Here is a 25,161-nt window from a genome sequence, read left to right as displayed (position 1 = left end):
AAAAAAAAAAATTTAGAATGGGCTATTCTGAAAGATGTAGCAATAATTATATTTGTGTTTATGAGTTTTTTTTATTAACCTCTACACTTGATAATGAGAGAGGTTTCCACTGTTAAAGGAAAATAAGTCTCTTGATGCCAAAATTACTAAGCCACTAGAAAAGTCAAGTTGGGAACTATGTCAGGCAAACCTGCCTCCCATTTTATTTCTAAATAAGATAACTACAAAGATAAAAAAGCTACATACTTTACGATTAGCCAACAAGGAAATTCCTTGAGAATAAAAGACAGAACTCAGAGTCATTTCTCTGAGCCTCGCCTGAGACAAATGCACATCTGATTGCTTCCTCTGCACTGCTGTTAATTTAGATATGCAGATTCACTGAGACAGACTAAATTGTGTATTCAGTTGAATGCTTATCAAGGACTCAAAATAATCCAGACTTTTATCTCTTATTTACTTATGACCTGGAAGCCCTCACCTCAAGTTGTCCTGTGTTACTGGATCAAACCAAGAAAGAAAGAGAGAGAGGGAGGGAGGAGGAGGAAGAGGAGGAAAAAGGGAGGGAAGGAAGATCTTATACATATTTATTGATGTCTCATGCTTTCCTAAAATGTTTAAAAGCTGCTGGGCACGGTGGCTCACGCCTGTAATCCCAGCACTTTGGGAGGCCGAGTCGGGCAGTTCACCAGGTCAGGAGACATCCTGGCTAACAGGGTGAAACCCTGTCTCTACTAAAAATACAAAAAATTAGCTGGTATTCATAGAAAATATAATTCTTAATTATTGAGTAATCTGAATAAATGGATATATCATAAAAAAAATTAGCTGGGCGTGGGGGGCATGTGCCTGTAGTCCCAGCTACTCGGTAGGCTGAGTCAGGAGAATCGCTTGAACCCGGGAGGTGGAGGTTGCAGTGAGCCGAGATCGTGCCACTGCACTCCAGCCTGGTAGACAGAGCAACACTCCGTCTCAAAAAAAAATATATATATATATCTATATATAAGTAAGTAGGCAAATGTAGATGCAAATACACATCTGTTTAGACAAATTTCTACTTTCAAAATCACAGAGAATGGTCGCTTTTTAGCCTTTTTATGAATAAAATCCTGGATTCCATTATTATTCTATTAGAACTTCTGCACCTATTTTGAAACTTGAGATTAAATTGTCTTTTGCTGAGTTTGCCCAGTTTATATTTCAGGTAACGCTATAGCATGGGAACAGGTTGGCGATTTTCTATATTTTTATGTTTTGCATCAGTTTCTAAAACCTGGAAATTATCTTGTTTTGAATTTCTTTTTTTTGTTTGTTTTTTGTTTTTTGAGACGGAGTCTCGCTCTGTCGCCCAGGCTGGAGTGCAGTGGCTCAATCTCGGCTCACTGCAAGCTCCGCCTCCCGGGTTCACGCCATTCTCCTGCCTCAGCCTCTCCGAGTAGCTGGGACTACAGGCGCCCGCCACCACACCCGGCTAATTTTTTTTTTTTTGTATTTTTAGTAGAGAAGGGGTTTCACCGTGGTCTCGATCTCCTGACCACGTCATCCGCCCGCCTTGGCCTCCCAAAGTGCTGGGATTACAAGCGTGAGCCACCGCGCCCGGCCTACTTGTTTTGAATTTCTTATGAAAATAGAATACTGTCTACTAAGAATATTCCATTACCATACTGCAACATAAAGTCAGGAGATCTAAACTTTTTCTGGTAATATTAGTTTTTTAAAAAATTTTCTCTTTTTGTATATGCTTTTTAATTTACTTTTAAAAATGTGCATAACATATCCTTGAATTAATGGACCTCAATGCTTTAAAAAATTTTTTTGATAAAATAAAAACTCAATCTGAATGTGATGGTTCATGCCTATAATCCCACTACTTTGGTAGTCTGACTTTGTAGGATTCATTGAGCTCAAGAGTTTGAGACCATTCTGGGCTATCTAGTGAGGCTTCATCTCTACAAATAAAAATATAACAAATTAGCTGAGCATGGGGGCACATGCTAGTGGTCCCAGCTACTCAGAAGGCTGAGACAGGTAAATTGCTGAGGCTGCAGTGAGCTGCAGTCATGACACTGCACTCCAGCCTGGGTAACAGAGAGACTCCCTCTCAAGAATAAGAAAAACAAACCCCACAGAGGATAAATAATAAAATATTCAATGTTTGTAATACTTCCTACTCAAAGGACCAGAAGCCAAGAAGTTCATAAAAGGTGAAATTTAAAAACAATTATTTTCATTTTTTACTAGCCATATAGTATAAGTGCAGATGACCTTATACACGAGGTTAAAGGCAAATACCCTCTGGGTTGGGCCTGCTCAGCTCAGGGAGGAAGCCCTGCCTGAAAAGGCTGCAGCCTAGGCTGTCACTCTTTCTTCATTCAGCCCAACGTCTGATCACATCTTTCACTCGGTTTGCGGGGGCAGGACCTTAGAAGTTATCCAATCAGGGACGCTGGGCTGGAAACCGTCCAATCAGGCACGGGGCAGGAGAGGACAGGGCGGCTTCCGGGATGTGGCGGGGCCTTTGTCTCTGGCTGCAGTTGGAGCTCCGCGTCTCGTTTCCACTCTTCTGTGTCCTCTGCTGCTAGAGGTCCAGCCTCTGTGGCTCTGTGACCTGCAGGTATTAGGGGATCCACAGCTAAGATGCCAGGACCCCCCGGAAGCCTAGAAATGGTGAGAGTGCCGGTCCGACATCCCGAGAGGGGGAAGGGGCTGTGGCGTGACTCAGGCCTTAACGCAGTCAGCTCCACAATTTTCGCGTGCGGGAGTTCTTGCCCAGCTCGGCCTCAGTTCCTTCAGCCATAAGATGGCGCCTGCGCTGGCAGCCGGCCCCGGGCGTCCTGTCTCTTCTCTGCGCAGTGACTGTGTCCCGGCCTGGAGCACTCTGTGGGTAGCTCTGCAGCCGCAACGCGGCGTCTCTCCCAAATTGTGCAGGGGCCACAGAGGGTCGTCAGGGGAGAATCCTGACTCGTGATGCAGTTTCACGAATAGGAAGAGCTTTGGTCTGTGGCATTTCCAGTCCCTCTTTTGGTCTATTAGAAACTTAGGAGAGTCGGCCGGGCGCGGTGGGTCACGCCTTTAATCCCAGCACTTTGGGAGGTCGAGGCGGGCGGATGACGAGGTCAGGAGTTCGAGAGCAGCCTGGCTAATATGGTGAACCCCGTCTCTACTAAAAATACAGAAATTAGCTGGGCGTGGTGGGCGCCTGTAATCCCACCTGCTCGGGAGGCTGAGACTGGAAAATCGCTTGAACCCAGGAGGCGGAGGATGCAGTGAGCCGAGATCGCGCCATTGCACTCCAGCCTGGGCATCGTAGTGAGACTCCGTCTCAAAAAACAAAAAAAAATGAGAGTCATCACAAAAATATTAATCAAAGAGTAATTTAAGACTGTAAGGTTTGTACTTTGGGGTCCATGGGGAATGAAGGCATTTTTTTTTTTTTTTTTTTTTTTTTGAGACGGGGTCTCGCTTTCTGTCGTCCAGGCTAGAGTACAGTGGTGCAATCTGGGGTCACTGCAGCCTCCCTCTCCCAGGTTCAAGTGATTCTCCTGCTTCAGCCTCCTGAGTAGCTTGGAACTACAGGCGCGCACCACCACGCCTGCCTAATTTTTTCTGTTTTAGTAGAGACCGGATTTCACCGTGTTGCCCAGGCTGGCCTCGAACTCCTGAGCTCCGGCAGTCCGCCTGCCTCGGCCTCCCGAAGTGCTAGGATTACAGGCGTGAGTCACTGCGCCTGGCCAGGAAAGACTTTTAGAAGGCGCATGATGAAGAAAACCAAATTCAGTACTTTGTTAGGTAGAGTTATATAGTTTTTTAATTTGTACGGTTAAGGTGGAAATTTCCTGGTTATATAATCGGGTTAATTGGCAGTTTATAGTTGTTTAAAGGCTGAATTTTTTTTCCTCAGTGTAGCAATTTACAAAATACACATTTGAGTTAGATTTTTATAAGGTAGAAACCCTAGCATCCTGCCACTTAATTATTTTCACACTCCACAGAAGAGTGATTTTCCTCTGCATTTTTCTCATATGTTTCAAGCAGGATCTGAAGTCTACACCCTACTCCCCATTCCTCCAGCCTAATGGGTTTGAGTAAAATACTAAATTTTCAGTCCAGGCACGGTGGCTCATGCCTGTAATCCCAGCACTTTGAGAGGCCAAGGTGGGCAGATCACGAGGTGAGGAGTTCAAGACCAGCCTGGCCAACATAGTGAAACTCCGTCTCTACTAAAAATACAAAAATTAGCTGGGCATGGTGGTGCGTGCCTGTAGTCCTAGCTGCTCGGGAGGCTAAGGCAGGAGAATCTCTTGAACCTAGGAGGCAGAAGTTGCAGTGAGCCAAGATTGCACCACTGCACTCCAGCCTGGGCAACAGAGCGAGACTCCGTCTCCAAAAACAAAAAAAATTAGCGAGGTGTGGTGGCGGGCACCTGTAATCCCAGCTACTTGGGAGGCAGGAGAATCACTTGATCTCGGGACGTGGAGGTTGCAGTGAGTCGAGATCGCTCCACTACACTCCAGCCTGGGCCACAGAGCGAAACTCCCTCTGAAAAAAAAAAAAACTAAACTAAATTTTCCTTTATTTCTGACAATCCCAAATGCCACCTTCTTCTCTGCAATTCACGTCATCAACTATTTTTTTTGTTTTTTTGTTTTTTTGTTTTTTCGAGATAGAGTTTCGCTTTTGCTGCCCAGGCTGGAGTGCAATGGTGCTATCTCGGCACCCTGCAACCTCCATCTCCCGGATTCAAGCGATTTTCCTGCCTCAGCCTCCTTAGTAGCTGGGATTACAGGCGCCTGCCACCACGCCCAGCTAATTTTTTTATATTTTTAGTAAAGATGGGATTTCACTATATTGGCCAGGTGGTCTCGAACTCCTGAGCTCAGGTGATCCACCCACCTCAGCCTCCCAAAGTGCTAGGATTACAGCACTTACAAATAGCCACCGTGCTGGGCTATTTTTTGTGTGTGTGTGTGTACATTTTAGATACAGAGATACATTTTAGATAAAGATATTTCAGATATCTGTACCTTTTTGATACAGATATTTTAATTATTTTTTGAAAAATCATTGGATGGACTTAAATTTTTCTTCCTTTCCTTCCTTCCTTCCATCCTTCCATCCTTCCTCTCGCTTTGTTTCCCAGGCTGGAGTGCAATGGTGCAATCTCAGCTCATTGCAACCTCCTGGGTTCAACCGATTCTCCTGCCTCAGCCTCCCAAGTAGCTGGAATTACAGGCACCTGCCACCGTGCCCGGCTAATTTTTTTGTATTTTTAGTTGAGACAGGTTTTCACCTTGTTGGCCAAGCTGGTTTCTAACTGCTGACCTCGTGATCCACCTGCCTTGGCCTCCCAAAGTGCAAGGATTACAGGCGTGAGCCACCGAGTCCGGCATAAATTTTGTTGTCTATTTGAAAATATTTTCCATATTGAAAAGAAAGCAAAAAATAATCCCCTTACACTCTTTGTAAAAAATAAAAATCTCTGTGCCTCTTTTCCTTTTCTTTACTTCTTTACTTTTTTTTTTTTTTTTGAGACAATGTTGCTTTGCTTCCCAGTCTCGAGTGCAGTGATGTGATCTCCGCTCACTGCAACCTCTGCCTCCCTGGTTCAAGCGATTCTTTTGCTTCAGCCACTCCAGTGGCTGGAACTACCGGCACCTACCACCATTCCCAGCTAATTTTTGTATTTTTGTTACAGACAAGGTTTTTCCATGTTGACCAGGCTGGTCCCGAACTCCTAACCTCAGATGATCCACCTGCCTCCGCCACCATGCCTGGCCTCTTTTTTCCTTTTGTTTTCCCTAGGCACAGGACTCTTTTTTTTCCCCCCTCTTGAGATGAAGTTTAGGTCTTGTTGCCCAGGCTTGACTGCAGTGAAGCCATCTCAGCTCACTGCAACCTCTGCCTCCTGGGTTCAAGCGATTCTGCTGACTCAGCCTCCCGAGTAGCTGGGACTACAGGGATGCACCACCATGCCTGGCTAATTTTGTATTTTTAGTAGAGACGGGGTTTCTCCATGTTGGTCACGCCATTCTCAAACTGCCCACCTCAGGTGATCCACCCTCCTCGGCCTCCCAAAGTGCTGAGATTATAGGCATGAGCCACCACGCCCAGCCAGAGACTTTCTCAGAATGTTTTTAGGTCAAGTTTTTCCTTTCAAAAAATGTGGGTGATTTTTCCTCAGCCACACATAATTTTGTTGTTGTTTTTTTCTGGTCCTGGGTTTCAGTACTGTCTAGGGATAAACCAAGATAACCACAATGGCTGTGTGTGCTACAGTGTCACAGGCCAGGCGCAGTGGCTCATGCTTGTAATCCCAACACTTTGGGAGGCCGAGGTAGGTGAATCACCCTAGGTCAGGAGTTCGAGACCAGCCTGGCCAACATAGTGAAACCCCGTCTCAACTAAAAATACAAAAAAATTAGCTGGGTGCAGGGGCAGGCGCCTGTAATCCCAGCTACTTCGGAAGGCTGAGGCAGGAGAATCACTTGAACCTGGGAGGCGGAGGTTGCAGTGAGCCGAGGTTGCAGTGAGCCGAGATCGCGTGAGCCGAGATCGCGCCATTGTACTCAGCCTGGGTGACAACAGGGAAACTCTGTTTAAAAAATAAACAAATAAAATTTAAAAAATTTATCATTTACCTTTCTGTTTCCCAAAGTGAGTTTAGGAATCTTCTCTGGTGTCTTTTATTTTATGGCTGGGTGATTTTCAACAGAATTCCAAGGCTTAGCTTTTAGAATGCTACCAAGGAAAAGAATAGGGAAAATCTCTTTTATTTGGCTGTACAAAATTAATACATTTTTATAAGAAAACGTGGTATATAAGTGGTGAGTTACACAGATTAATAAAAACATCAGTTACTCTTTTTGCAGGGTAAATTTGTAAAGGTGATTATCTGTATTCTATATCCTGTCATCTTGATTTCTCAGTTTAATGCTAAATTTTATGAGATGAAACTTGGTACCTCCTAGAAGTGTTTTCATATGACTAATTGTTTACCACATAATTTTTTTTTTTAATTGAGACGGAGTCTCACTCTGTTGCCCCACTAAAGTACAGTGGCACAATCTCGGCTCACTGCACCCTCCATCTCCCAGGTTCAAGCAATTCTCCTGCCTCAGCCTCCCGAGTAGCTGGGATTACAGGCGTGTGCCACCAGGCCCAGCTAATTTTTGTATTTTTAGTAGAGATGGGGTTTCACCATATTGGCCAGGCTGGTCTCGAACTCCTGACCTTGTTATCTGCCTGCCTTGGCCTCCCGAAGTGCTGGGATTACAGGCGTGAGCCACCGCGTCTGGCTGGTTGTCTGGTTTAGTTAGTCTGTTCATAGTTTTCTTTGCTATGCAGAAGCTCTGTAGTTTAATTAGGTCCCATTTGTCAATTTTTCCTTTTGTTGCAATTGCTTTTGGTATCTCTATCATGAAATCTTCTGGTTCTTATGTCTAGGATGATTTCCTAGGTTACCTTCCAAAATTTTTTTTTAAAATGATTTTACATTCTAAGTTTAAGACTTTAATTCACTTTGAGCTGATTTTTGTATATGGTGTAAGAAAAGGGTCCAGTTTCAGTTTTCTACATAGTAGTAGCTAGTTATTTTAGCAAATTTATTAAATAGAAATTTTTTTTTACATTTCTCTTGTAAGCTTTGTTGAAGATTAGATGATTGTAGGTGTGTGGCATTATTTCTGGGCTCTCTATTCTGTTGCATTGGTCTATGAGTTTGTTTCTATAATAGTACCATGCTGCTTTGGTTATTGTAGCCCTGTGGTATAGTTTGAAGTCAAGTAATGTAATGCTTCCAGTTTTGTTCTTTTTGTTTAGGAGTGCGTTGGGTATTTAGGCTCTCTTTTAGTTCCACATTTATTTTAAAATAGTTATTTTTAGTCCCGTTAAGAATGTTTTTGGTTGTTTGGTAGAAACAGAATTAGGTCTGTACATTTCTTTGGGCAGTTTGGCCATTTTAATGATACCTTTTCTATTCATGAGCATAAAAGGGTTTTCCATTTGTTTGTGTCATCTCTTACTTTTTGAAGCAGCTTTAAAATTCTTGTCATAGAGATCTTTCACCTCCCTGGTTAGCTGTATTTCTGGATATTTGATTCTTTTTGTGGCAAATAGGATTGTGTTTTTGATTTGGCTTTTGGCTTCAATATTGTTGATGTACAGAGATGTTACTAATTTTTGTGCATTTATTTTGTATTCTAAAACTTTGCCGAAGTTGTTTGTCTTTTTAAAAGCTTTCCTGGGGCCGGGCGTGGTGGCTCATGCCTGTAATCCCAGCAATTTTGGGAGGCTGAGGTGGGCGGATCACAAGGTCAGGAATTCGAGGTCAGGCTAGCCAACATGGTGAAACCCCGTCTCTACTAAAATTACAAAAATTAGCTGGGCGTAGTTGTGTGGCCTATAATCCCAGCTACTCAGGAGGCTGAGGCTGGAGAATTGCTTGAAACTGGCAGGTGGAGGTTTCAGTGAGCCGAGATTGTGCCACTGCACTCCAGCCTGGGTGACAGAGCAAGATACCATCTCAAAATATAAAATAAAAATTAAAAAAAAAAATTTCCATTGAGGCTATAGAGTTTTCTAGGTGTAGAATCATGCCACCTGCAAACAAGAGTAGTCTGACTTTCTTTCTCTTTCTCTTGCCTGATTGCTCTGGCCAGTACTTCCAATGCTATGTTGAATAGGAGTGATGAGAGAAGCCATCTTTGTCTTGTGCCAGTTTTCAAATAGAAATGCTTCCAACTTATGTGTGTCCATTCAGTATGTTGGCTTTGAGTTTGTGACAGATAACTCATTATTTTGAAGTATGTACCTTCATTGCCTAGTTCGTTGAGGGTTTTAACATGAAGAATGTTAAATTTTCTTGAAAGATTTTCCTGCATCTATTGAGATAATCTTGTGGTTTTGGTCTTTAGTTCTGTTTATGTGATTAATCACATTTATTGATTTGTGTATGTTGAAATAACCTTGCATCCCACGGATATAGGCTACTTGATCATAGTAGATTAGCTTTTTGATATACTGCTGGATTCGGTTTGCCAGTATTTTGTTGAGAATTTTTCCATCATTTTATATTAAGATCATTGGCATGAAGTTTTCTTGTTTTGCTTTATACCAGGTGTTGGTATCAGGATAATGCTATTATATAATGATTTGGGGAAGAGTTCCTTCTCAATTTTTTGGAATGGCTCTAGTAAGAATGGTATCAGCTTTTTTTTGTACGTCTGGTAGAATTCTTCTGTGAATATGCCTCGTCCTGAGTTTTTATTGGTTTCTAGGCTATTTATTATACTTCAATTTTGAATCTTGTTGGTCTCTTCAGGGATACTTTTTTTTTTTTTTCAGTCTTTGGAGGATGTATGTGTCTAGGAATCGATCTATTCTAGATTTTCCAGTTTGTTTACATAAAGGTGTTCGTTACAGACTTGAATAATTATTTTGTTGTTGTTGGGTCAGTGTTAATGGCCATTTTGTCATTTCTAATCGTGTTTATTTGGATCTTTTCTTCATTAATCTCTCTAGAGCGCTATTTATCTTATTAATTCTTTCAAAGATTTTACTCCTGGATTTCTCCTTTTTTTTTGTTTTGTTTTGTTTTGTTTTGTTTCATTTTGTTTTTGAAACAGAATCTCGCTCTGTTGCCCAGGCTGGAGTGCAGTGGCACAACCTTGCCTCACCGCAACCTCTGCCTCACTGCAACCTCTGCCACCCTGGTTCAAGCAATTCTCCTCCCTCAGCCTCCCGAGTAGCAGGGATTACAGGTGCCCACCACTACACATGGTCAATTTTTGTATTTTTAGTAGAGACCGGGTTTCACTATTTGGCCAGGCTGGTCTCGAACTCCAGACCTCAAGTGATCTACCCACCTCGGCCTCCCAAAGTGCTGGGATTACAGGGGTGAGCCACTGCGCCCAGCCTTCTCCATATTTTTATAATTTTTTGTCTAACTCTCCAGTTCAGATCTGATTTTCATTATTTCTTGTCCTCTGTTAGCTTAGAGGTCAGTTTGCTTTTTCTTCTCTTGTTCTTTTATGATGTCAGGTTTTGTGTTTTTTTGTTTTTTGAGACGGAGCTCAATGAATCCAATGTCTACTGAAATTCAGATGTTCAAGAGTTCAGTATGTCCAGAGACCTGGCTGTTGTAAAAGAAAATATAAATTATAAATCAGAGGCTTTATTATCCTCCCTGAAAATAAGAGAGAATATCTTGTTCAACTCTTTTTTCTTAAAGCATTTAGATTATATGGAGATATTTTTGTTGCTTTTTTGAAATATATTTAAATCATATTAACATCCAAATAAACCTTTTGGCATTCTTTTTGACTCATGATTGTCTTTATTTAAGACCTCAGATTCATTGCTTAACCTTGATTTGGGAAAATTTAATTTTTTTTTAGTCTTTTAAAATAGACACAGATTTGTTTAGATTAAAGCTCATTTTAAGAGCACACAGGAGTTTAGTACGAAGAAAGAATTAAATTTACAAATACAGAATGATAAAAACTAAAAAATACTGAATAAATTTCTTTCACAGAAAACTGATAATCCAAGATAATTATCTAATATTTGCAGGCTGAAGTACTTACACTGCAAAAGCAAGAACAGTTCAGTGTGTAAACTCAACCGTGGAGTCTGTGTAGTTTTTTGTGTGTGTGTGGTGTTTTTTTTTGTTTTTTTTTTTTTGAGATGGAGTCTCACTCTGTCGCCCAGGCTGGAGTGCAGTGGCACGATCTCGGTTCACTGTGACCTCTGCCTCCCAAGTTCAAGAGATTCCCCTGCCTTAGCCTCCTGAGTAGCTGGGACTACAGACATGTGCCACCACGTCCAGCTAATTTTTTGTATTTTTGTTTGTTTGTTTTTTGAGACAGAGTCTCACTCTTTCACCCAGGCTGGAGTGCAGTGGCGCTATCTTGGCTCACTGCAATCTCCGCCTCCTGGGTTCACGCCATTCTCCTGGCTCAGCCTCTCAAGTAGCTGGGACTATAGGCGCCCAGCACGGCGCCCGGCTAATTTTTTGTATTTTTAGTAGAGACAGGGTTTCACCGTGTTAGGATGGTCTCAATCTCCTGACCTTGTGATCCACCCGCCTCAGCCTCCCAAAGTGCTGGGATTACAGGCGTGAGCCACAACGCCCGGCTGTATTTTTTTTTTTCCTTAAATTTACTTTTTTTGAGACGGAGTTTCACTCCTGTTACCCAGGCTGGAGTACAATGGCACAGTCTCAGCTTACTGCAACCTCCGCCTCCTGGGTTCAAGTGATTCTGCTGCCTCAGCCTCCTGAGTAGCTGGGAGTACAGGCATGCATGACCATGCCTGGCTAAATTTTGTACTTTTAGAGTAGAGACAGGGTTTCTCCATGTTGGTCAGGCTGGTCTCGAACTCCTGACCTCAGGTGATCCACCCGCCTCAGCCTCCCAAAGTATTGGGATTACAGCCATGAGCCACTGCGCCTGGCCTAATTTTTTGTATTTTTATTAGAGATGAGGTTTCACCATGTTAGCCAGGGTGGTCTCAATCTCCTGACCTTGTGATCTGCCCACCTTGGCCTCCCAAAGTGCTGGGATTACAGGCATGAGCCACCATGCCTGGCCTAAATAGTTATTTTAACATTCTTACTCATACTTTGAAATATAAAGTGGTTTTAACTGAAATATGGTTACAGACAATTTTTTTAAAATACTACATACATTATGACTAGTACATTAAAGTTGGTTATACTTAGATATTTATATCTAATATCCAAAGAAAAGTCACTACCAAATTGTTACAATAGATGTTAGTCTGACATGCTTATTAATTTATCCAATTGGATAATTACAGGGAAGCTTAATTTTAGTGTATTTCATTTAACTAAATTGGAATGCTGCTATTACAGGACAAATAAAAACAGGTCAGGTGGCCACTCAAAAAACATAGTAGCTCTTCAGAGGCTGGGTACGGTGCCTTACGCCTGTAATCCCAGCACTTTGGGAACCTGAGGCAGGTGGATCACCTGAGGTCGGGATTTCAAGGCCAGTCTGACCAACATGGAGAAACTCCATTTCTACTAAAAATACAAAATTAGCCAGACATGGTGGTGCATGCCTGTAATCCCACCTACTTGGTAGGCTGAGACAGGAGAATTGCTTGAACCTGGGAGGCGGAGGTTGCAGTGAGCCGAGATCGTGCCATTGCACTCCAGCCTGGGCAACAAAAGTGAAACTCCATCTCAAAAAAAAAAAAAAAAAAAAAAGGCTGGGCGCAGTATCTCACACCTGTAATCCCAGCACTTTGGGAGGCCAAGGCGGGCTGATCACCTGAGGTTGGGAGTTCAAGACCTGCCTGGCCAACATGGAGAAGCCCTGTCTCTACTAAAAATAGAAAAATTAGCTAGGTATGGTGGTGCATGCCTGTAATCCCAGCTACTCGGGAGGCTGAGGCAGGAGAATTGCTTAAACCTGGGAGGCGGAGGTTGCAGTGAGCCAAGATCGCACCATTGCACTCCAGCCTGGGCAACAAGAGGGAAACTCCATCTCAAAAAAAAACCTCATAGTAGCGCTTCAGTTAGCAGTGTTGCAAACTTGAGTATATTACACTATATGAATAAACTCAAGATTTCAATACTTCATCGAAAGGTGCATGTGGAAATTGTGAGATGTATTCCAATATGGAACTCCCATCCAATGGCTAGGAGATGAGACAGCAGCAGACATGGAAGAGAAACCTTAGAAAATTCTGCTGAGAATATATATATGTTTTTCATAATGCTCATGTTTCTTGTGCTGAGAGTAGCTGTGCACTTCGTTTAGAGAGAAATTTCTTTAAGGGGAATATTTTTGGCTGACTTGATCAATCTTATATCTAATCTGAGTTTTTTCTTAAGATGCTTTGAACTTCTTTTTTTTCCTCAATACAGTGTTACTCAAATGGAGAGCTGTTTTTCTTTCTAATGCTTTGGATGTCTGTTTCAGAAGCTCTGTTAGTGTCCCGTGGTGCCTGTGAATGCACGATGAAAACTCTTGGAGTTACCATCACCTGAATTCATGCTGAAAACCCAAGGTTTTTTTTTGTTGTTGTTGTTGTTGTTGTTTTGGAGACAGAGTCTCACTCTGTCACCAGGCTGAAGTGCAGTGGCATGATCTCAGTTCACTGCAACCTCCGCCTCCTGGTTTCAAGTGATTCCCCTGCCTCAGCCTCCTTAGTAGCTTGGAGTACAGGCATGCACCACCACACACAGCTAATTTGTGTATTTTTAGTATAGATGGGGTTTCACCATGTTGGCCAGGATGGCCTCGATCTCTTGACCTAGTGATTTGCCCGCCTCCTTCCCAAAGTGCTGGGATTACAGGTGTAAGCCACTGCACTCAGCCAAACCCAGCAGTATTTTTTCCGTGTCACCATTGTAAGTAGAAACTGAGCCTGAATCACTGCTCAGGCTTAGTGAGCCTGCTGAACTGTCTTTCTGTCTTTGCAATCTCTTAAGCAGATTTACTGTGATGTCGCTCACATTCTGGTTTAATTGTGTAATAAACAATTTTATTTCTGTTCTGTCATTTTAGAGTTTGGGGCTATAGAAATTTTTTTTAAATTCCATTTCCAGACACTGTCTTGAATTACCAGACATAATATAAACACATAAGGTGCCAACCAAGCTTTAATCTAGAGGAAACTTTTCCTTTCAGGCTTCCAGTCTATTCACAGTTGTGCTGCAAAGTGTATGATGTCCCCTAAATATGCAGGTGGAATTGTTTTTTTGCCTATTTGGTATATGTAATTAACTGTAGTCACTTCTAGAAAGGATAGACAAGATTTCTACAAACTTCACAGAGAAGGAACCAACCATTTTACCTCTTTATTTATTATTTTTTATTTTTTTTGAGATGGAGTCTTGCTCTGTTGCCCAGGCTGGAGTGTAGTGGCACCATCTTGGCCCACTGCAACCTCTGCCTCTCGGGTTTAAGCGATTCTTCTGCCTCAGCCTCCCAAGTAGCTGGGACTGCAGGTGAGTTCCACCATGCCCAGCTAATTTTTGTATTTTTAGTAGACGAAGTTTCACCATATTGGCCAGATTGGTCTTGATCTCTTGACCTCCTGATCTGCCTGCCTCGGCTTCCCACAGTGCTGGGATTACAGGTGTGAGCCACTGCCCCAGGCTGTTTTACCTTTTTCAATGACTCTTGTATCCTCATACCTGAAAGTGATTCACAGACCATGGGGCCCAGAAACCCGATCAAAGTAACGTGTGCGTTGAGTAGACATGTGGATATAAGGATCTCCACTTTCACTTTCTTCCTCTTGCCAAAAAAGCCCTAAACTGTGTAGGTGAAACCTGCTGCCACTACACCAGATTTAGCTCCACTAAATCTGTGCCCCAAATTCTGATTCTGGGTTTTGAGATTTGAGAAATAAAAAAAAACTTTAATCTGAGGAATGCAAGTCCTTTTTTCAAACTCAGAGACATTAAAATGAGAACACAATTATTTCTTTCTCCTCCCTTTGAACTATATATTTATCTCTTGAAACTATTTGCTATTGCCACAAGTAGCTATAAACTAAACTAATAATGCCACACTGGACACTATAACCCATACCTTAAACCTTAACAATGTATATCCAATCAATAATCAGTGTTATTTCTGTAAATAAATAAGACTTCCTGACAACTTTTTTTTTTTTTTTTTGGTTGGTTGGGTTGTTTGATTTTTGAGACAGTTTCGCTCTTGTTGCCCAGGCTGGAGTACAATGGTGCAATCTAGGCTCACTGCAACCTCCACCTCCCAGGTTCAAGCAGTTCTCCTGCCTTAGCCTCCCGAGTAGCTGGGATTACAAGCATATGCCAACATGCCCAGCTAATTTTTTGTATTAGTAGAAACAGGGTTTTACCATGTTGGCCAGGCTGGTCTCAAACTCCTGACCTCAGGTGATCCAGCTGCCTTGGCTTCCCAAAGTGCTAGTATTACAGGCATGAGCCACCGTGCCCAGCCTAAGTGGACCTGACAAACAACTTTGTACCAGTCCACTCTCTGCCCCTCTTTTTTGCCTTTACAAATCTACTTGTAACTGCTGCTAAAGTTTACATGCCAGACAACTTGAATCATTCCTCCCAGGTTATAATCCTCAAGCTTGGCCCAAATAAATGATTTACTTATATTCATGTTGCCTCAGATTTCTTCTTTCTTTCTTTCTTTTTTTTTTTAGGTAAACATATTATTTAAAATGTGCTACAGCAGCCTCTATGAGGGGATTTCTCTTTTGATTGTACCCTGCTTGCTTTAACACCCAAGAATGCAGAGCCAGGTTGATCCAACATAGAATCTGCACATACAGTTTGGCCTCTGCCTGGGATTCACAAGACAGGGCCAGGTTTTGGATTGAGAATGTACAGAAAATCAGCAAGAGACATTTTCTGCATTGTGAGAAATCAACATAGACATCTTAAAGACCCCTTTGAGAGTGTGGCTTTTTGAACTTTTCAGATTTTGTTCAGTGACCTGCTAACACTTACGTGAGAGGATCCAGGTATAAATAGAATCTAATGGCAGAATCTGTAAGTGTGAACAAGCATCTTAGGATTGAGAGATCAAGACCATAAAATGTCCAGAGATATGACCACAGCTATACCTACCCATAAAATACGATACTGGAGTATTTTTGTCTTTTTTCTTACCTAAGAGCTAGCTAATCAGGACAGATGATGCAGGTTCTGGTGCTCTACCAGGGCAGTTCTATTTTCTTTTTTTGAGACAGAGTCTCACTGTCACCCAGGCTGGAGTGCAGTGGCATGATCTCAGCACACGGCAAGCTCCCACCTCCCAGGTTCATGTCATTCTCCCTCAGCCTCCAGAGTAGCTCGGACTACAGGTACCTGCCATCATGCCTGGCTGATTTTTTTTTTTTTTTTTTTGTATTTTTAGTAGAAACGGGGTTTCACTGTGTTAGCCAGGATGGTCTCGATCTCCTGACCTCGTGATCCACCCGCCTCAGCCTCCCCAAATGCTGGGATTACAGGCGTGAGCCACCGCACCCGGCCGGGCAGTTCTATTTTCTATTTAGAATCAGCCTGAGGCTGGGTGCGGTGGCTCACACCTGTAATCCCAGCACTTTGGGAGGCCGAGATGGGTGGATCACCTAAGGTTAGGAGTTCGAGATCAGCCTGACCAACATGGTGTAACCCCATCTCTACTAAATACAAAAAAAATTAGCCAGGTGTGGTGGCACATACCTGTAATCCCAGCTGCTTGGGAGGCTGAGGCAGGAGAATCGCTTGGAGGTTGCAGTGAGCTGAGATTATGCCATTGCACTCCAGCCTGGGCAACAAGAGCGAAACTCCATCTCACAAAAAAAAAAAAAAAGGCCTGATTCTTTCTTGCCCAGCTTATCATTGGGCAGTCAGCTCTGGGTCACTGGGAATCCTCTCACAATCAACTAGACATCTTTGCGACATTTGAGAATGTCCAGAACAGAATTGTGTCAGGCTGACAAGGATGGTTAATTCTGCTCTGTCTCAGTCCAAGATAAATTAGTCATGCTGTTCTTGTTTCTCATCTTATATAAATTGGTACCCAGATGAGAGTTTTTCCAGTTTTCTTGTCATTGAGTGAAAAACAGGAGATCTGGAGACTCAAACAGATAAACTAATTTCTACCATTTCATATGGCCATTAAAAAAATACATGAAGCAGTCGTCCCTGTCATCCAGGAATTTTTAGTCTAGGCAAGCAGCTGGATACATGGTTGAATTTAGCATTATATGATGGGTACAATGAGTAAATGTGTGCAAAAAAATACTTGGGCTTTATTTGTCCACTTTCTTTGTATTGTTCTGACTTCTGATATCATCACTTAAAGGAATGTTTATTGAAAAAAGTTAATATTACTGTTTCTATTCATCTTACCTTGCTAAGAATACATATTTATCTTACAATAATAAATTCCTCTAGAAAACCTTAAGGGATTTGTTTAAATTGCTTATTGGTATATGTTATGAAATTGACAGGGCAGTGGCTAAAAAAGATTAAAATTACACAAACTGCAAACTCTGGAATTTAATTTCGTCTTAGGTAAGCTTAGGAAAAACCGAACAGGAAATATCCCAGTGGCATAGGGAACAGAATTTTTTTTTTTTTTTTTTTTTTTTTCTCAGATGGAGTCTTGCTGTGTCGCCCAGGCTGGAGTGCAGTGGTGGGATCTGGGCTCACTGCAAGCTCTGCCTCCTGGCTTCACGTCATTCTCCCACCTCAGCCTCCTCAGTAGCTGAGACTACAGGTGCCCACCACCACGCCTGGCTAATTTTTTGTATTTTTAGTAGAGACAGAGTTTCACCCTGTTAGCCAGGATGTCTCCTGACCTTGCGATCTGCCCGCCTTGGCCTCCCAAAGTGCTGGGATTACAGGCGTGAGCTACCGTGCCCGGCCAGGGAACGGAATTCTACATAGTTCGTCTCTGCTTTTTTTCTGTTCAGATTCACCCTTTTTCGAGGCCTTATTTAGGTCAGGCCTGCTTATTGTTCTGTTTATAGTTTGGTTCAGATTCTGGGTGGAAGCATCCATGTTGTTTTAATTAAGTGCCTCATGTGACTCTAAAATGAGGCTAAAATCAAGTATAAGAGGTTCAAGATACATACACAAGAGTTAAGTTTGACTTTTGCACTAAAGGGTGGTTACAGGGCTTGTTCTGTTTGGGTTTGGTAGGGACAGGACAGTGTGGCCCATATTTCCATTACTGTAGCAAAAATTGCTGATGTCCCTGGCAGAGGAGGGCACCTGAGGATAGAAAAGGTGAAACTCATATTAATATCTCCATAGAGCAGTTCATTCTTGCTGAATCTCTTCTGTTATAAAGGACAAAAATAGGTGAACTTTTTCTGCAGGTCTTGGTCGTTCTGCCTGTGGGTGTGGTGGTAGTAGGCAAACAGTGGTGCTGACAGCTTTAAAGGCATATTCTCAAGATGCAGGTGTAATTTATCCAGAGAATCTCTTCTGGAAAGGATTCCCGGAGATAGAGAAAAAAATGGCTTTTTTTCAGCTAAATATGTCTCAGATCAAGAGCTGTGTCCACTCTGCTTCCTAGAATGCCATGTGTTTGGTAGTTGCAAACCTGTACTTCGCTACTTTTGTGTTTTTCCTCCCTAATGAGTTTGTTTTAACTGCTTTTTAAATTTTTATGATAGTCAAGGGTCTCTGCAAAATATTTCTTTTCTATATAACAGAGCCTTCTCTACATTCTTTACATCATGGCTTCTGATATGTCATGCAGAATTCTCACGGTGACTTTATGAACTGCAATATTAAAAATGATCCTTTCATGGTTGTTGAACATGGAAAGGTGTGGATACTCAAGATTTCTATTGGGGAGAACTGGGGTCCTTACTAAAAAAGGAGAACATGTAATGTTGAGTTTCAGTCTGTGTTTTTCATTAGCTCTATGCAGAACAGGATTCAGAAAACGCTTGTTTAAACAAGAAGACATTTTTAAGCAGAAAGTTCTGAAAAATATTATCAGGATATACTTGCTTTATGGGTGCTAAAGATAAACTACTAAAAATTACTATTAAAAATTACAGCCAGGTTGGCTGGGCGTGGTGGCTCACGCCTGTAATCCCAGCACTTTGGGAGGCCGAGACGGGTGGATCACGAGGTCAGGAGATCGAGACTATCCTGGCTAACACGGTGAAATCCCATCTCTACTAAAAAAAAATACAAAAAAAATTAGCCGGGCGTAGTGCTGGGCGCCTGTAGTCCCAGCTACTCGGGAGGCTGAGGCAGGAGAATGGCATGAACCCGGGAGGTGGAGCTTGCAGTGAGCCGAGATTCGCGCCACTGCACTCCAGCCTGGGCAACTGAGCGAGACTCCATCTTTAAAAAAAAAAAAAATTACAGCCGGGTGTGGTGGCTCATGCTTGTAATCCCACCACTTTGAGAGGCCGAGGTGGGTGGATCACTGGAGGTCAGGAGTTTGAGACCAGCCTAACCAACATAGTGAAACCCATCTCTACTAAAAACACAAGAAAATTAGTCAGGTATGGTGGCACATGCCTGTAATCCTAGCTACTCAGGAGGCTGAGGCAGGAAAATTGCTTGAACCTGGGAGGCAGAGGTTACAGTGAGCCGAGATCACACCATTGCACTCCAGCCTGGGCAACAAAAGTGAAACTTCATCTCAAAAAAAAAAAAAAAAAAAATTACAGAACATGGGAGACATCCGTACCTTGAACTTTGCATAAAACTGATATTTCTATATGGTTAAATTTAGATTATAATTTACTTTTTGGGGGCAGTATCACAGCAGTGATGCTGTGTCTTTTTGCGTGCATCAGCACATCTTAAAATTTGTTCTAGTGCATTTTATGTTAATTATTCACTTGATTATCAAGGGCTCTCTGACAGACTGTTTCCCTAAATAGTTATTTTCCTTTTTTCTTTCTTTTTTTTTTTTTTTTTTTGAGACAAGAGTCTTTCTCTGTCACCCAGGCTATAGTGCAGTGGTGCCATCTTGGCTCACTGCAACCTCTGCCTCCTGGGTTCAAGCAAATCTCCTGCCTCAGCCACCCAAGTAGCTGGGATTACAGGCGCCCGCCACCGCACCCGGCTAATTTTTGTATTTTTAGTACAAACGGGGTTTCACCATCTTGGCCAGGCTTGTCTCGAACTCCTAACCTCATGATCTGCCCACCTTGACCTCCCAAAGTGCTGGGATTATAGGCGTGATCCACCATGCCCCGCCACTTTTCTTTTTATTTTATATATGTATATATTTATTTTATATATATATATATTTTTTTTTTTTTAATTTTTTTTTTTTTTGAGATGGATTCTTGCTCTTTGACCCAGGCTGGAATGCAATGATGTGGTCTCAGCTCACTGCAACCTCCACCTCTCAGGTTCAAGCGATTCTCTTGCCTCAGCCTCTTAAGTAACTGGGACTACAGGCATGTGCCACCACGCCTGGCTAATTTTTGTATTTTTAGTAGAAATGGGTTTTCTCCATGTTGGCCAGGCTAGTCTCAAACTCCTGACCTCAGGTGATCCACCCGCCTCAGCCTTCCAAAGTGCTGGGATTACAGGTGTGAGCCACCACGCCCGGCCATATTATTAAGAATCTTTATGCAACTGATGTACGTAAACCATCACATTTAATCTGGCAGCTGCTCTTCTTTCTTAGGATTTCTTTGCATTTATCTGTCTTTTGAAAATGAAAGCTCTTAGGCCGGGCGCGGTGGCTCAAGCCTGTAATCCCAGCACTTTGGGAGGCTGAGGCGGGCGGATCACGAGGTCAGGGGATCGAGACTATCCTGGCTAACACGGTGAAACCCCGTCTCTACTAAAAATACAAAAAATTAGCCGGGCGAGGTGGCGGGCGCCTATAATCCCAGCTACTCGGAGAGGCTGAGGCAGGAGAATAGCGTGAACCCCGGGGGGCGGAGCCTGCAGTGAGCCGAGATTGCGCCACTGCACTCCAGCCTGGGCGACAGCGAGACTCTGTCTCAAAAAAAAAAAAAAGAAAAAAAAAGAAAATGAAAGCTCTGATCGTTGTTTACTGGCCAGAAAACTAGAAAAAAAAAAAAAAAAAAAAAAAAAAAACAGACTTTTCCATTTACTAGATGTTTGACAAAATAGTCTTTCTGGGCCAAAATCATTGTCATTACTGGTAAGCTTGTTAGAAACTTAGAAACTCAGACTTTATTCCACATCTTCTGAAAAAATAATCTGCATTAATAGGATCCTCAGTTTATTGTACACCTTAATATTTTAAAGGTCCCTTCTAACTCAACATGTTTTTATCTGAAAAATATTCACAACTGATTCTGTATGATGCAAATGGAGAACTCAAAAACTTACATGTTTGTGTTCATGCCCTTAATTTTACAGTTTATCATCCAGAAAAGTATTATATATACACTGATGTTGTGGATCTTACACCACTTTCTTTTCTCAGGTGTAGAAAATACATTGGAGAATATTTCCATTTAAAGAATTATTTTATTGGATAATTTCAGTCTCTTCTATAGGTCAGAACCTGTTCTCTTTACTCTCTCATTTTACCTTGAGTCAAATTATAAATTCTGCCTGTGGCCACTTGGTAAATGTGTGTGTTTGTGTGTGTGTGTGTGTGTGTGTTTTTTAGGGACCATTGACATTTATGGATGTGGCCATAGAATTCTGTCTGGAGGAGTGGCAATGCCTGGACACTGCACAGCAAAATTTATATAGGAATGTGATGTTAGAGAACTACAGAAACCTGGTCTTCCTGGGTGAGCATAACCTCAATACTCAATTCCTAATATGCCCTAAAGATTTCATTTTTGTTTTCTGTAGATTGTTTTTTGGTAATTTATACTTTGCATTCATGAGTTTCAGATTCCTGTTTTCAAAAAAATTGAGGGGATTTGTTGGTGCACTAAAGAATTTTTTTCAAGATGTTTCATCTTGACCTGAACTTTCCACATTTCTGAGCTGATCTGTGTCTTTCACTCCAGATTAGTAGTAATTCCAGAAATTAAGTGGCAGAAAATATTGTTGCCCACAACTTAAAATCTAATTGCCAACACTAATTTTTGATTAGTATTACCAGGTAGTGAAATTAAGAACCTACAAAATAAGATATTTTCTAAATATATACAAATTTTTGTTAAAGGCCAGGCATGGTGGCTCACTCCTGTAATCCCAGTACTCTGGGAGGCTGAGGCAGGCAGATACCTGAGGTCAGGAGTTTGAGACCAGCCTGACCAACATGGCAAAACCGCATCTCTGCTAAAAATGCAAAAATTAGCCAGATGTGATGGTTCACGCCGGTAATCCCAGCTACTCAGGAGCCTGAGGCAGGAGAATGGCTTGAACCCAGGAGGTGGAGGTTGCAGTGAGCCAAGGTCATGCCACTGCACTCCAGCCTGGGCAACAGAGTGAGACTCTGTCTCAAACAAGAAGAAATTTTTGTTAAAAATTAGTATTTTGGGGCCAGGTACGGTGACTCATGCCTGTAATCCCAGCACTTTGGGAGGCCAAGGCAGGTGGATCACCCTGAGGTTAGGAGTTTGAGACCAGTCTGACCAACATGGCAAAACCCTGTCTCTACTAAAAATACAAAAATTAATCAGGTATGGTGGCACACGCTTGTAATCCCAGCTACTTGGGAGGCTGAGGCATTGAAATTGCTTGAACCCCAGAGGTGGAGATTGCAGTGAGCTGAGATCGCACCACTGTACTTCAGCCTTGGTGACAGATTGAGACTCCATCTCCAAAAAAAAAAAAAAAAAAAAAATTAGTATTTTGGGATTAATGATTAGGATATTCTATCACACCCTTAATACTTGACACATTACTAGGTTAATAATCGGAGAATATGAGCAAGATTCATGTAACTTATTTTTTATTGAAACAGGTATTGCTGTCTCTAAGCCAGACCTGATCACCTGTCTAGAGCAAGAAAAAGAGCCTTGGGAGCCTATGAGGAGACATGAAATGGTAGCCAAACCCCCAGGTAGGTGAGAGTGAAAGTGAATACAACAAACACAGATGAGAAGTCCAGAGGTTAAGGGGAAAGCCAGTCCTTAAAATGTGACTTGGGAAGCTATGTTCCAAAGGAAACAGTTTCTGGGAAGCCTGAGTTTTTTCATTTTGCTTTCACACGGGTATCTTTTGTCTTATGCTTTTACATTCTCTCAGGATTCTTATTTCACTTTGGTGATCTTCCTTCAAGTTTACTGTGAGAGCCAAAGTCCTCTTCATGACATTTAAGAGACTGAACAATCTGACTGCTTTTCCATTCTTTTGGGGGACATATAAATATCTGCATACTTTTGAGAAACTCTATATTAAACTATTTTTTAAGTTCTTTCTTTGCATCGTGTCTGAAATGTGTGAGTAGTGCTTTCTGTTCCATTGGATTTCTTTGTATATTTTCTGCACAGTTCATCCTGTTTTTATTACTATAACCTTTAAATAATTTGAAATTATGAATTATGATGTTTCTTTGCTTTGTTCTTTTTCCTCAAGATGGCTTTGTTCAAAGTTTATTCTAGTTTCATGTATATTTTAGAATTGCATTGTCCATTACTGTGAAAAAAGTCCCACTGGAATTTTGATAGAAAGTTTATTAAAGTTGTAGATCACTTTGGATACCATGGCTTTTTTTTTTTTTTTTTTTAACACAGAAGTTTGCTCTGTCACCCAGGCTGGAGTACAGTGGCACGATCTCGGCTCACTGCAACCTCTGCCTCCTCTCTCAGCCTCCTGAGTAGATGGGATTACAGGCCCGTGCCACCATGCCTGGCTAATGTTTGTGTTTTTAGTAGAGACAGGGTTTCGCCGTGTTTGGCCAGGTTGGTCCCAAACTCCTGACCTCAGGTGATCTGTCTGCCTCGGCCTCCCAAACTACTGGGATTACAGGCATGAGCCACCATACCTGGCCTGTAGTGGAGAGGGGTCGTAGCTTGGTCACAAGGCTGTTGGTTCTGCACTAGGGTCCACTTTTAGTTGGCTTGTTACAAGGGGCTTGGGTAGTTGTAATTTCCATTTTATTTTTGGACTTTCCTCTGTAGGGCAGAACACTAGGGCAGTTTTTTGCAGTCGGGTCTGCATATGGTGGGCTTTATATCAGGTTGTGGATGAGTGCGGCTTTCACTGAGTACCAGAGAGGATTTCCCCAGGTAACTGTGTGGGTTTCTAGTTAGGCAGAACTGGCCATAAACCGTGGCTCAGGAAGCTGGAACAGTCATTTAAATGCTTCAGGGTCCACAGTAAAGGCCTGCATCGCTATAAACCAGTATCTTCCTCCAGGGCGTTTGAAGAACAGAACCTCTCCCAGACTGTGGCTGGAAGCAGTTTGGGATGGTTACAGAGTAAGTTCAGAATTTTCTGTGGGACCAAGTTGGGTAGGCCATTTTCTGGTCTGTAGTTAAGAACAGGGGTCCCGTAGTTTGCCATCTGAATGAGAGCCTGCCTTCTGAAAAAGAAAACTCCTTAATCTTGGGCTTTATGAGAGTTTTACAACTGCCTCCCTGGATCTCAAAGCTCTTTTAAAGGAACTTATTTTTGAGATGGGGTCTTGCTACATAACCCAGCCTGATCTTAAAATCCTGGCCTGAAGCAATTCTACCTCAGCATACCACGTAGCTGTCATTGCAAGTGTGAGCCATGATACCTGGCTCTCATAAAGGCATTTTTGTCTAGGATGGCTGACAAATTTTCTTGCTCTGCGGGGATAAGCAAGTAGGGCACCTTTTATTTTTCCATCTTACTGTTGTCACTCTCCCTATACATTTTTAGTTTTTATTTTATTTTATTTTATTTTTTTGAGTCAGAGTCTCGCTCTGTTGCTCAGGCTGGAGTGCAATGGCACAATGTCAGCTCATTGCAACCTCCACTTCCCACTTTCAACTGATTCTGCTGCCTCAGCCTCCCAGGTACCTGAGGTTACAGGTGTCCCCCATCAAACCTGGCTAATTTTTTTGTATTTTAAGTAGAGATGGGATTTCACCATGTTGGTCAGGTTGGTTTAAAACTTCTGACCTCAAATGATCCACCCATCTCAGCCTCTCAAAGTGCTGGGATTACAGGCATGAGCCACCGTGCCTGATCCAGTTTCTATTTTTTATTTCCAAATTTGTCTGTAATTTTGGATTCAGACATTTAGGACAATTATACTAGAATTTACATATTATGTCTGAAGTAAATTAGATAATTAGTAAGCACTCCATATTTACTAATATAGTTATAAATTTAAGTTTGCTGTAGGTAAAAGAGAATGATAAGATTTGTACCTACTTTTGTACCCTAATTCTAAATAATATAATTTTTTCCCAAATATTTGTTTTATATATCAGAGGCTCTAACCGTATTCTGCAATATATATATATGTAATTTAGTTGTAAGGCTATTCTTTGCCTCTAAAGTTGGATTACAGCAGTTTCACTTTTTGTAAGTATAGCATCTATTTAAAATATAAAAATTATCTGTAGTTTCTTTTAAATGTTTATTAAAAGTTTCTCATTAGAATCTTGTATTTATGATTATACTGCATTTTCTCTAAAATTTTACTGCTGTACAGTTCATGCCAATGATGCAAAAGTACAAAGTTACTGTCAAATATTGTAGTTATCTAAACAAATTCTTCTTTAATGGTGCATCAATGTTGCATACCAGATTTTTTTTTTTTTTTTGAAACAGAGTTTCACTCTTGTTGCCCAGGC

The 25,161-nt window shown here is 41.9% G+C and overlaps 2 protein-coding genes across 2 annotated transcripts in view; both read left to right on the top strand.

Annotated features, from left to right (window-relative positions):
* The window catches only part of LOC129459385 (zinc finger protein 43-like), a 167,240-nt gene that overhangs the window by 133,465 nt on the left and 8,614 nt on the right, over positions 1–25,161 (top strand).
* LOC129459424 (zinc finger protein 680-like) lies at positions 71–24,267 on the top strand. The gene is made up of 5 exons (XM_063616495.1): positions 71–1,311; positions 1,632–2,667; positions 21,099–21,225; positions 22,370–22,451; positions 22,637–24,267. Exons 2-4 carry the CDS (start codon positions 2,638–2,640, stop codon positions 22,429–22,431), a joined length of 219 nt encoding a protein of 72 aa, XP_063472565.1. The 5' UTR covers positions 71–1,311; positions 1,632–2,637; the 3' UTR covers positions 22,432–22,451; positions 22,637–24,267.

Source organism: Symphalangus syndactylus, chromosome 13, assembly GCF_028878055.3.
Source record: "Symphalangus syndactylus isolate Jambi chromosome 13, NHGRI_mSymSyn1-v2.1_pri, whole genome shotgun sequence".
Classification (NCBI taxonomy): Eukaryota; Metazoa; Chordata; class Mammalia; order Primates; family Hylobatidae; genus Symphalangus; species Symphalangus syndactylus.
The sequence above is the reverse complement of the archived record's forward strand: the minus strand, read 5'-3'. Positions and strand labels throughout refer to the sequence as shown.

What these genes read in the sequence shown, in the direction of transcription:
- LOC129459424 (XM_063616495.1), top strand. Translation starts at nt 2,638, where the DNA reads ATGCCAGGACCCCCCGGAAGCCTAGAAATG. An exon ending in CCCCCGGAAGCCTAGAAATG is followed by an intron (nt 2,668 to 21,098) that starts GTGAGAGTGCCG and finishes TGTGTTTTTTAG; the next exon opens with GGACCATTGACATTTATGGA. An exon ending in CAGAAACCTGGTCTTCCTGG is followed by an intron (nt 21,226 to 22,369) that starts GTGAGCATAACC and finishes GCTGTCTCTAAG; the next exon opens with CCAGACCTGATCACCTGTCT.